Source organism: Triticum aestivum, chromosome 5B, assembly GCF_018294505.1.
Source record: "Triticum aestivum cultivar Chinese Spring chromosome 5B, IWGSC CS RefSeq v2.1, whole genome shotgun sequence".
In the NCBI taxonomy this organism is placed as follows: Eukaryota; Viridiplantae; Streptophyta; class Magnoliopsida; order Poales; family Poaceae; genus Triticum; species Triticum aestivum.
The window spans coordinates 271,179,244-271,192,754 of record NC_057807.1 but is presented as its reverse complement, the minus strand read 5'-3'; the positions used below and the strand labels follow the sequence as shown (position 1 = coordinate 271,192,754).

Genomic DNA, 13,511 nt, shown 5'->3' with positions numbered 1-13,511 from the left:
GTGTTGTCATCGGTGGTGGTTGATGTTGATGGTTTACATGATGTAGTTCACTTTGACATTTTTTTATGTTTTCTTTCTTTCTTTCTTTCTGTGTTGGTTGTGTCATCATAATTATGCATAGGTTGGATGTGTGTTCATTCCGATTGCAATCTTGATGCGACTTTTATAGTCAATAAAAGCGTCCTTTATAGAGAGAAAAAATCTGTTTCCCACAAACCGAAGACCGAATAAATGTAATAAAAATATCTTTACCAACACAAATGTAAGGATGGTCCAAACAATATATCTACGACAATTTTCCATCCCAACACAATTATCGGTAGGGATGAGTAAACATCACAAAAAACAAAAATAAAGAACATGTCAAACTGCACAAATAATCTAGTAACATTGGTGTGTTTCCACACGATGAATCGACAAGAGTGAAAGGAAAAAGTCACCACAAAAAGGCTGGTTGCGCCATGTTGTGCTATCGCATCGCGGCTCCCTCACACATAAGGAGCTCTTGCTTGGCCTGCATTGAGGCGGCCGTGGCCATGTCTGTGCCGCCTGTGGCCTTGATCTTCTGGTGGTGGAACAGCTGCCGTAGTCGCTCAATCTCCTCTTTGAGTGCCTCTTGATGAGCTGCATTGTAACTTTGGGATGAGTTTAAACAAGACACCGGATGGCTTTGCTTAACTAGGAGTCAATCAAAAAAATTGTTTTGCAGAATGTTTATTTTCATTCAGTAAATCTGTTTGCATCAAAACATTATTTGCATTTTGTTCAAATTAACAGTCTTTTGGTGTGCTGGTTGGTGCCTGACAAAAAAGATGGCACTGGAGCCCATATTTATCACAGAGAAACGGATAATATAAGTTAGCTAAACGGGGCAGGAAGGTTCGGTACCATCTTTGAAGATCTTGTCTTGTGCAAGGGCGGCAATTCTTTGCCTGAGATGGCTGTTGCCGACGGTCAGTAATGACCGCTGATGATCTAGAAAGGCCACGCGGGGAGAGAGTGCTGACACCTCCATCTGAACCAAGTAAACAACCAATCAAATTTTGGGATTTCATCAATGGTTAAAATTCTCGTTTTGTTGTCTCTGAACTATCTCGAGTAATAGTGAAAAACTTGGTAATTGCTCTTGGAGACTGAGCTCATCCACTCCCAAATGAACAGTAATTTTGAAAAAATAAATAGCAAACAACACTGAAAAGAAAACGGACATTGAAAATGTTCTGAGTGTGCTAGGTGTATGCATAAGTCGTGGACACTTATTTCTTCACACACACAAAATTAGGGACTATTTGTTGGGAATGCAAGACAGAAATTGTCGAAGTATTCAGTATGCGCAAGACTAGTTTCTTGGTTCTTCTGATATCTTTCTGTAGTTCTTCGTTGAGGTCCGTTTACGAGAGAAGTAGAGTGAATACCTGGAGACCGGTGACGCTGCGTTCAAGCTCTGAGATGTACTGCAACTTCCGAACTCTTGACCTCTGCGCTGACTGCCTGTTCGCCAATATCCTGAAACAAAATTGCCAACTAATTTGTTACTACTAGATTCGCAGAGTTTGGTGTATTCAGCTTACCAAGGGATACAGTATGAATGTATGATGGGAAAGCCCATTTCGGTAATTGTTTTACAACGAAGCATGCACATTTGAGTAATATTTACGCCTGAACAAGAACAATTATTTTCTGAATTTTGAGATCCAAGCTTGAAATGTACTCCTAGAAGCCTCCGTGCTCCGCAGGCCAGCTTAGCGCACGCAAGAAGAGGGAAAGCTGGGCCGAGCCGAGCCGTCGGGAGGAGCAGCCACCTAAACAGAGCATGGCCAGGCCGCAGCATGCGCCAGACGGCCAGAGGACCGGCAGGGGTTGGGGCAGCAGCCGAAGAAGCGGATCTCGAAGGGAGGGGATCTCGCGCGCGAGAGGGCATGACCTCGCCGCCGTCCTCCGCTCCGTGTCGCAAAGCTTAGCCCGGTGACCTCCTCCGGCGACAGCGAAGGTAGGACGTGGCGGTTAGGAGGTGGCGACGGGGAGCCTCCGGAGCCGCCGAGAGCGACCCAGGACCAGGAGGCAGAGTCGAATCAAAATTTCCAGTTTAAAATGGCTTTTAAACTGGCAACTTCTTGCAGAGTTGTTAATTTGAACAGCTAGTCTTGATTTATGAACACTCAAATTGTATTTTTTTTTTCACTGGGGTAAAACCAAAAATACTGATTCACTGCCGGTAATTATTGGCTCTAGAGATACAGTAAACGAATGTACAGTTGCCGTAGGATCGCCAACCAAATCGAGCTTTATATGTTTAAAATAAACGTAATTGTGTTTCTACCGTTTACTCTGGCACTATACCACATGAACCCATAAAAAAAATTAACTTTACTCCGCTAAAAAGAAAAATTAGATTTGCTAAGTAGCAAATGTAACAGACCTTTTAACCCGCTTAGGGTCACCGAAGCCGTCCGCGGCGGTCATTGCGCCCGCGCTGGCCGCCCCCTCCTCCGCCTCTCCCGTGTCCATGAAGCCCGGCCTGTCGCACCCGCCGTCGACATTGGAGAACATGGACATGAGCTGCTCGTCGTCGAGCCTGTCGAACTCGTCGTCGCCGCCGCCGCCGCTGAGGATGTGGTCCATTGGCACGGCCTCCAGGAAAGCCGCCGGATCGCTGGCCGAGCGCCGGTGCACGCCCCGTCGCGCCGCAGCGAACCCGAGGAACTCGCCTGCCACCGGCCAGTCCTGCTCCCCCGCGCTCGGCGCTCTCGGCGGCAGCTGCGCCATTTCTTGAGCTATCTAGCACCGCCGGGTTCTTCCTGTGTACTACTCCGTATGTGTGTGGGCTGCAAGTGTAGGTGGAGGTGTATATATTTTGTTTCTCGGTGCACATCACATGCAAGGTATGTGTGTAGGTGCACATCACATGCAGATGCAGGGTGGGGGCATGTTGCATTAGTGTAGATGGGATGAAGGTGTTGATTTTATGGCCATTATTCGTGGCAACATGCATGTGTTTAGGACTAGGCATCAATAAGATGCTGGAGATATGGTGGTTAGTTAGTGCTAGTAGTAGTACGTACTCTACATGACAGCAAGAGATATGGTAGTTAGTTAGTGCTAGTACTTGCTTAGTGAGAGGTCCCAATTTTTAAAAGGAGAAAAGGTGGCAGCTAGGTAGGAACAAGCATGGAGGTCACATGATGGGCGGAAAGGAGATAGCTAGCAACAGCTAAGTGAGAGAGTGCTGCTGTCCTCCTACAGTGCTATTGTAGATTGGAGAGTTATATATATATACTATATGCATATTATTTTGAGATCCAGTAGTTAATCAGAGAGTTGCAGGGAGAAGTTATCCTTGCTTGTGGATTTCAGAATTCAGCTGGCAACCGCAGCAACTGGGCCAGCGCTTCATCGGGTCTCCGCCACCACGTGCTGCACTCAGTGGCCCTGACAGACAGATGATGCTGTTCCCCTCCCTCTACATTTCAGATCCAATGGATTTTGCGTTGGTGGGTCTTTTTAGCTTTTGTTTCCACATATGGATCCAGCACGGAACTGATTGGAGCAATGGAACCCGTTTTCTCTAACCCCTTTTCATCGACGAAACACGCGTGGTACATAATAACGAGACATGGATTTTTACGTGGAAACCCTTGCAGGAGTAAACTATGGATGCATGAAGGCGCAATCATTATGATGAAAGAGCACGAGACGACAGACCATCTTAGATGCGACTACATGGTATATATATATATATGAGGGGCAACACATAAGAATCTTTGTAGGACAAGTAAACGAGTTGTACTCGTACGCATCGGTATCAACGCAAAGCTCACACCGTATGTACTACATAGGTTCTTGCTTCTGGTTCACCACGGATACTCCTAACTTTTTCTTCAGATCATCATGCTTCTCCAGTAGTACAGCAATTTCTTCTTCATATCCCTCGCGTGTTGACTTGAGTTCCACTTCTACCTCAATATTCCTCTTCATCAGCTTCTTAGTCTTCTTCATGATAGCGCACATCAGGTTCTCGTGTCGACGAATGTGTTGATCCATCTCCTGAATATATGCAACAATTGATCCATCCTTTCTGGTGCGAATCATCTCCCATTCCTTGTCTCGGTGTCCACATATCTGATAGACGGTGTCTTCAAGCTCCTTGCGGTACACCTCATAAATTCGTCCAAAAGTGATGTGGGCTGCCATGATCTTTCCCAAGTTCCAACTTGGTGCATCCAAGGTAAAATCAATGGGCTCCATTGTTGGTGCAAACGTCCTCCCAGGTACACGAACTTTGATCCTCCAGCGCTCCTCTTCCGATAATGTTGCAGTGAAGGTTCCAGTGAAGCTCAGTAGTCCGATGTTCAGGTACTTCGTGACTTCCTTCAAGTGTCATACGAAAGGGGTGTCGTCATCCGGCTGAGTGAACTTGTTCCTGGGGTCCGTCATCTATAGAGTAGAAATAGAGAAGAATTAGAAATGAGCAAAGAAGAGTATCCTGTGGCTTTTCCTAGTGGTCGCGTCCTACAGTCAGCATGTTCTCTGATACCATCTTGTAGTTTAGGATCAAAAGTATGTCTAGAGGGGGGTGATTAGACTACTTGACCAAATAAAAACTTAACATTTTCCCAATTTTAGTTCTTGGCAGATTTTAACAATTTAGCATAAGTCAAGCAATCTTAACACAATTCAAGCAAGCATGCAAAGAGTATATAAGCAGCGGAAAGTAAAGCATGCAACTTGCAAGAATGTAAAGGGATGGGATTGGAGAGTGCAAACGCAATAGGAGACACGGATGTTTTTGGCGTGGTTCCGATAGGTGGTGCTATCATACATCCACGTTGATAGAGACTTCAACCCACGAAGGGTAACGGCTGCGCGAGTCCACGGACGGCTCCACCCACGAAGGATCCATGAAGAAGCAACCTTGTCTATCCCACCATGACCATCGCCCACGAAGGACTTGCCTCACTAGGGTAGATCTTCACGAAGTAGGAGATCTCCTTGCCCTTACAAACTCCTTGGTTCAACTCCACAATCTTGTCGGAGGCTCCCAAGTGACACCTAACCAATCTAGGAGACACCACTCTCCAAAAGTTAATAGATGATAGATGGTGTGTTGATGATGAACTCCTTGCTCTTGTGCTTCAAATGATAGTCTCCCCAACACTCAACTCACTCTCATGGGATTGGATTTGGTGGAAAGATGATCTGGATGGAAAGCAACTTGGGGAAGGCTAGAGATCAAGATTCATATGGTTGGATTGGAAAATCTTGGCCTCAACACATGAGTAGGTGGCTCTCTCTCAGAAAATGGGTAGTGGAAGTGTAGGCACATTCTGATGGCTTCCCTCACAAATGAGGAGAGGGTGGAGGGGTATATATAGCCTCCACACAAAATCTAACTGTTACACACAATATACCAAACTTGGTGGGACTGAATCAGAAAACTCGGTCGGACTGATTCAGTACATAATGTGACCGTTGGGCAATTTCGGTGGGACCAACATGTCAACTCGGTGGGACCGATGTCATTAGGGTTAGGGCATAACGTAATCTCGGTTTGACCGATTACACAAACTCGGTTGGACCGACTTTGGTAATAAGCTAACCAGCAAGTTGCTCAGGCAAACTCGGTGGGACCGATTCGCTCGTCTCGGTTGGACCGAAGCGTTATGAAAAGGAAACAGAGAGTTTGCATTGCAGACTCAGTGGGACCGGTCGCTCATCTCGGTTAGACCGAAATGTTACGAAGGGGAACAGAGAGTTTGCAACCCCATCTCGGTGAGACCGAGATCCCTATCGATGAGACCGAAGTGACTAGGGTTTCTGGCAGTGGCTAGGTCAAATGAACTCGGTGGCGCCGGATGGATCAAATCCGTGGGGCCGAGTTTGACTTTTGGTTTGGGACATATGTAGATATGAGAAAGTGGTTTAGGGCTTTGGAGCATACAACTAAGCATTTTGAGCAAGCAAGCCATTAAGCAACACCTCATCCCCTTTTAATAGTATTGGCTTTCCTATAGACTCAATGTGATCTTGGATCACTAAAATGGAAAATGTAGAGTCTTGGACTTTAGATCTTGAGCCAATCTTTTGTCCTTAGCATTTTTAGGGGTCCACAATGCCAAACATTCAACTTTCCTGAAATATTTATCTTGAAATGGCATTAGTTCAATGAGCTATATGTTGTTCATCATTACCAAAACCACCCAGGGATAGTTGCACTTTCAATCTCCCCCTTTTTGGTAATTGATGACAACATATAGATCAAAACTTTGACAAATGATAATAAGATTGAAATACATTGTCGCTTTGAGAAGTATGTGATAAGCAAGAGCTCCCCCTAAATTTGTGCATTATTTAGAATTTGCTTTGGACTGCAAATGCACAATGTGTTAGGATCATGGGTCACTCTTCCATGTGACATACATCTTGGTGGAGCGCTCAAAATGATAACAATTGAAAAACATGCACTCATCACCAAGCAAAGTGAATGATCATAAATGGATATAAGGGATAATATCATTCAAGCACACATTAAGGTAGCATATGATCAAACACATGATCATCCAAGTATGTCACAAAAGACATAGTGTATCAAGCAAACACACGGTAAAGTATCAAGAAAATAAAGTGCAAAGAGAGACAAAAACAACACACACTCTCTCTCAGAATATGATCTATACATATTTCTCCCCCTTTGGCAACAAATTACCAAAAAGTTAAAAATATGCATAGTGCTATGCGTCTCTCAGGCTTGGTCTTCATGAGGTGGTGTAGAGATGACTCCAAGGACGAAAGATTCTGTAGATGTAACTGGAGCTGGTGGAGTGGTTGCTGGAGGCGGCACTGAAGCTGTGGCTGCTGGTGCAGATGTAGTGGCTCTTGTATCTAGAACAGGCACTACAGCAGACCTCTGACCTCTTGGCACTCTTGTGAAAGCATCTGTAGTAGACTTACCTTTCTTCTCCTCTACCTCCTCCTGGAGTTGCTCAACCACTGACTGAATCTCAGTTACTTTGATATCAAGATCATAGAATTTATGTTTAATGATCCTCTCCAAACTCTCCTGATTTTGAGTCAGGGTGGCCAAGCCCTTCTCAATCCTCAAGGTGGATTGGATCAGATATCCAAGTTGATCTTGCTTACTCTTTAAGAACACCTGAGATGCCTCTTCAGCACTTGGCATCTTTGCAGCTTTCTCTGCCCTTGTCTTCTCTCTCTGCTCATGTGCTTGCACCGAGGAAGGATCTTTCTCATCCATAACAACAGTGTTATCCTCAAAATCTGGCTTGAGAGGTAAATGCTCCTTGTCCAACAAATAAGTGCATGTGCCCATCTTGGAGTTGATGAGCACCTGAATATGTGAAGCATACCCACAAGACCTCGTCTGATCTACAGCTGTCCTCTTGATTGTTTCCACAATCAGACTCATCACTTTGAACTTCTGAGGAACATCAAATATGTGCAGCAAGTTGATGGAATGTCCTCTTATCATTATGTGATCTCCAGACTTGGGCAAAAGAGTATGCCTCAGGATGGTATTGATTGTAGGCAGGCCTGACAATAAGTGCTTCACTGAGCCAAACTTGTGAGTTTCCAGGTATGCATCAGGAATTTCCTTGTACATACTTGCCATTGAGTTATGGTCTTTCTTCTTTTTGGCATACACATCCAAGTCATCCTCATGAGCTTCTGGGGCATTTATCAATTTGGCCCATTCATCAACAATGGATTGGTACCTAGTACCTTCTGACATCCATACAATTCTGCCATCTGGATAAAAGTGAGGAGTGGAATAAAATTGCATGATCAGCTCATCATTCCACTTAGTGAGCTTCTGGCCAACAAACTTGTCCACTTCACAAGCCTTGAAGCTATGATAGACAACTGGGAAGTGATCTTCATTTTCTCTAATGTATGTCCAGTCAACCCATCTCATGTCACATACTATGTCTTCTTATCAAGCAGAATAGTCTCATAGAAATCTTGTTGTTCCTTAGTGTGGAACCTGTAATCCACAGCAGTTCTCCTCCTTACAACATATGGGTCATTCTTCCTCCAAAGTCTCAGACCTGCATCCTTCCTGATCCTCATGTCCTCTGCTACAGGATGTGTATCATTGTGGTCTGGAATCTTTGGTTTGATCTTCCTTAGCACTTGGGCTTCAGCTTCTTCTTCTTCAACTTCAGGCACTGGGGCCTTGTTCTTCTCCTCAGCAGGAATGTTTCTTGTACTCCTCTTAGGTGCAGACTTGGTGGCTGGAGCAGCAGTTTTGGGAGCAGATTTGGGCTTAGCAACAACCCCTGACTTAATTGCATCTCCCATTAGATTTTGTGCCTTAGGTGCTGGAGCAGCATCCTCTTCCTCTTCATCATCAGATCTCACCATAGTAGACTTTCCAAGTACTTTAGTTGTTGTACTTCTTGCCCTCTTCTTCTTCTTGTCTTCACCAACTGCCTCTTCTTCAGATTCAATTGTGAACTTCATGGTTTCTCCTGTGGAAACTTTTCTTGGCTTGGATGTAGGCACTCTCCTTGCTGGTGCCTTTCTGTTCATGCCTGGCTTAGTGGATGCAGCAATGCCAAACTCCTTCTTCACCACCTTATTCTTTGAAGTGGCCTCATCCTCAGCTACAACATAATCTTCATCCTCTGAATCTGAAGTTCTCTTCTTTCTTGCTTTAGTAGCTGCCTTGGGCAAGTTACTAGGTGTGCTCCTGCTGCCCTCATCATAGCTGCTGGAGGGACTAGTGACCTCACTCAACTGCTCTTGCTGTTCAGATCTGTTTTGGTTGTCACTTTGGTCAGACATCTTGCAGGCAAACTGTCAGCAGACCCTGTGTATAGTTTGTAGATGAGGTAGAGTAGGTGAGCATCACAAAGTACAGAGGTTTTGCAAAACAAATTGAGTCAAAAAACTTAGTTTTAGTTCTCTATAGAAATGATCTCGGAGCTACCGAATTGACAAACTTGGTGATACTGAAGCAACACTTGGAACCTAGACTAGTGAACTCGGTTAGACCGAGTCATAGTTTGGTGGCACCGAGATTACTAGGGTTTCACTGAATCTTGAACTCGGTCACACCGATTTGCAATTTTTGGTCAGACCGAAAAGTACATGTGCAATGGCCTAAGCCGAATCAGTGGGACTGATTTCTACATTTCGGTCGGTCCAAGATGAGTTCCGCGGAGAGCTAACCCTAAAAAAAATTAATCAATCTAGGCCTAAGGAAGATTTAGCTGGATAGATCAATCTCATTCGTGGCAAGAATCATGTCATTGTCCTTGTGCTAGAAATCAGAGTTAAAAAGACAGCACAAGGGGTCGAACACGTACCCTAGAACGGCGGGTGTTCGCTACGGCGGCGACGACGGAGCAGAATCCATCATCGTCGGCAGAATCCAACGGCGGGAGGTTGCTGGCAGCGGGGAGACGATCCGGAGACCCGAGGAGGCAGAGCAGGATGCGCGCGGGCTGAGGGGATTTGAAGTAATTTCCAAAATCTCACTTGTGGGTTTTTATATCCCGACCCTGTTGGTGTGACCGAGTGGAACAACTCGGTGGCACCGAGATTGCAGAATTACAAGCGGTTGCTGCAACTCGGTGTGACCGAAGTGTTCAAATCAGTTGCACCGATATGAAAACCTAGATCAACTTAGTGAACTCAGTTTGACGAAATGGATGTCTCGGTCAGACCGAAATGCACAAAGAGGTTTTGGGAGTTTAAGTCTATGACGAATTGGGGACTCCGAGTGCTCCTCACACAGAGTGGTTCGAATCTGACTTGATCAAACTTTGTGATGTAGCACGAATAGAGTTTGAGACGAGAAAAGCATAGATAGCTAGAGAAGGCTCTTAGGCATTCTTGTCCATCCACTTGGCAAAAGAGAAAAAGAAACCAAACAAACAAAACAACAAGTGGATGTCCTCGAATGAGTAAAATATGCAAACGACAGGCTCACACAATAAAATGGCAAATGAAACATGTGAAAGCATGCAAAACCAATCGTGTCTGGATGGGACTTCCCAATGCGTGAAAGGTAAGAATAGAGTCCGGAGGTTTCCTTACCTGATAAACCGACCTTGTACAAACCCTAGACCCCCTCCGGTGTGTATATAAACTAGTGGGGTTAGTCTGTAGAAGGCAACTTTCATCATCATCGGAATCTTCATAGGCTAGACATCTAGGGTTAGCCATTACGATCTCAAGGTAGATCAACTCTTGTAATCTTCATACTCGACAATTATAATCAAGCAGGAGTAGGGTTTTACCTCCATTAAGAGGGCCCGAACCTGGGTAAATATCGTGTCCCCTGGCCTCCTGTTACCATTGGTCCTTAGACGCATAGGTTGGGCCCCCCTACCCGAGATCTTCCGGTTTTGACACTGACACACTTCACCAACACCGTCATCACACCATCGTGCTGACGGAACTCATTGACTCCATCGACACTCTGCTGGATCAAGAGTTCGAGGGACGTCATCGAGCTGAACGTGTGCAGAACTCGGAGGTGCCATACGTTTGGTACTTGATCGGTTGATTCAAGAAGACGTTCGACTACATCAACCACGTTAAGTTAATGCTTCCACTTTCGGTCTACAAGGGTACGTGGACACACTCTCTCCCTCTCGTTGCTATGAATCTCCTAGATAGATCTTGCGTGAGCGTGGGAATTTTTTTGAAATTGCATGCTACATTTCCCAACAGTCGCATCCGAACTAGGTTTATGCGTAGATGATATGCACGAGTAGAACACAAAGAGTTGTGGGCGGTGATGGTCATACTGCTTACCACCAATGTCATATTTAGATTCGGCGGTATTGTTGGATGAAGCGGCCCAGACCAACCTTACATGACCGCGTTCATGAGACCGACTCCACCGACAGACATGCAACTAGTTTTGCATAAAGGTGGTTGGCGGGTATCTGTTTCTCCAACTTTAGTTGAATCAAATTTGACTGCGGCCGATCCTTGTGAAGGTTAAAACAGCAAACTTGATAAATCACCGTTGTGGTTTTTGTGCCGTGGGTATGTACGGTTCATGCTAGCAACCTATAGCAGCCACGTAAAACTTGCAACACACAAAGTAGAGGATGTCTAACTTGTTTTTGCAGGCCATGATGTGATGTGATATGGTCAAGACCTGCTGTGATATAAAGATTGTTGTATGAGATGATCATGTTTTGTAGAAGTTATCGGCAACTGGCAGGAGACATATGGTTGTCACTTTATTGTATGAAATACAAGCGCTATGTAATTGCTTTACTTTATCACTAAGAGGTAGCGATAGTCGTAGCAATGGTTGGAGAGACAACCATGACGCTAAGATGGAGATCAAGGTGTCAAGCCTGTGATGATGGAGATCATGACGTTGCTTGGATGATGGAGATCAAAAGCACAAGATGATGATGGCCATACCATGTCACATATTTTGATTGCATGTGATGTTTATCTTTATGCATCTTATTTTGCTTAGTACGGAGGTAGCATTATAAGATGATCCCTTACTAAAATTTCAAGGTATAAGTGTTCTCCCCGAGTATGCACCGTTGCGAAAGTTCTTTGTGCTGAGACACCACGTGATGATCGGGTGTGATAGGCTCTACGTTCAAATACAATGGGTGAAAGCCAGATTTGCACATGCAAAATACTCAGGTTAAACTTGACGAGCCTACACTGGAGATCGAAAGGTCGAACGTGAATCATATAGTAGATATGATCAACATAGTGATGTTCACCATTGAGGACTACTCCATCTACGTGATGATCGGACATGGTTTAATTGATTTGGATCACGTATCGTTTAGATGACTAGAGGGATGTATATCTAAGTGGGAGTTCTTGAGTAATATGATTAATTGAACTTAATTTATCATGAACTTAGTCCTGATAGTTTTTTGCATATCTATGTTGTAGATCAACGGCCCGTGCTACCGTTCCTTTGAATTTTATTGCGTTCCTAGAGAAAGCTAAGTTGAAAGATGATGGCAGCAACTACATGGACTGGGTTCATAACTTTAGGATTATCCTCATTGTTGCACAGAAGGATTATGTCCTTGATGCACCGCTCGGTGCAAGGCCTGCTGCAGGAGCAGAAGCTGATGTTGTGAATGCCTGGCAAGCTCGATCTGATGACTACTCATTAGTTTAGTGTGTCAGCTTTACAGCTTAGAATTGGGACTTCAAAGACGTTTTGAACGTCATGGACCATATGGGATGTTCCAGGAGTTGAATTTAATATTTCAAGCAAATGCCCGAGTTGAGAGATATGAAGTCTCCAACAAGTTCTATAGCTGCAAGATGGAGGAGAATGGTTCTGTTAGTGAGCACATACTCAGAATGTCTGGGTACTATAATCACTTGACTCATCTATGAGTTAATCTTCCAGATGATTGTGTCATTGACAAAGTTCTTCAATCACTGCCACCAAGCTACAAAGGCTTTGTGATGAACTACAATATGCAAGGGATGGAAAAGACTATTCCTGAGCTCTTTGCGATGCTAAAGGTTGTGGAGGTAGAAATCAAGAAGGAGCATCAAGTGTTGATGGTTAACAAGACCACTAGTTCCAAGAAAAAGGGCAATGGTAAAAAGAAGGGGAACTTCAAAAAGACTGACAAGCAAGTTGTCACTCCCGGGAAGAAACCCAAGTTTGGACCCAAGCCTGAAACTGAGTGCTTCTACTTCAAAGTGACTGGTCACTGGAAGCGGAACTGCCCCAAGTATTTGGCGGATAAGAAGGATGGCAAGGTGAACAAAGGTATATTTGATATACATGTTATTGATGTCTACCTTACTAATTCTCGTAGTAGTGCCTGGGTATTTGATACCGATTCGGTTGCTCATATTTGTAACTTGAAGCAGGGACTATGGATTAAACGAAGATTGGCTAAGGACGAGGTGACGATGCGCGTCCGAAATGGTTCCAAGGTTGATGTGATCGCCGTCGGCATGCTACCTCTACATCTACCTTCAGGATTAGTTTTAGACCTGAATAATTGTTATTTGGTGCCAGCGTTGAGCATGAACATTATATCTAGATCTTGTTTAGTGTGAGACAGTTATTCATTTAAATTAGAGAATAATGGTTGTTCTATTTATATGAGTAATATCTTTTATGGTCATGCACCCTTGAAGAATGGTCTATTTCCGTTGAATCTTGATCGTGATGATACACACGTTCATAATATTGATGCCAAAAGATGCAAAGTCGATAATGATAGTGTAACTTATTTGTGGCACTGCTGTTTGGTTCATATCGGTGTAAAGTGCATGAAGAAACTCCATTAATATGGACTTTTGGAATCACTTGATTATGAGTCATTTGATACTTGCGAATCGTGCCTTATGGGCAAGATGACTAAAACTTCGTTCTCCAGAACAATGGAACAAGCTAGTGACTTATTGGAAATAATACATATCGATGTATGTGGTCCAATGAGTGTTGATGCTCGTGGTGGGTATCGTTATTTTCTGACCTTCACACATGATTTGAGCAGATATGGGTATATCTACTTAAT

The 13,511-nt window shown here is 44.3% G+C and overlaps 1 protein-coding gene across 1 annotated transcript; it reads right to left on the bottom strand.

Moving 5' to 3' along the window:
* Window positions 1-228: 228 nt before the first annotated feature.
* Window positions 229-2,856, bottom strand: LOC123111322 (basic leucine zipper 19). Its single transcript, XM_044532087.1, has 4 exons — window positions 2,420-2,856; window positions 1,416-1,506; window positions 889-1,015; window positions 229-624 (listed from the first exon to the last, which is right to left on the bottom strand). Exons 1-4 carry the CDS (start codon window positions 2,764-2,766, stop codon window positions 470-472), a joined length of 720 nt encoding a protein of 239 aa, XP_044388022.1. The 5' UTR covers window positions 2,767-2,856; the 3' UTR covers window positions 229-469.
* Window positions 2,857-13,511: the final 10,655 nt, after the last annotated feature.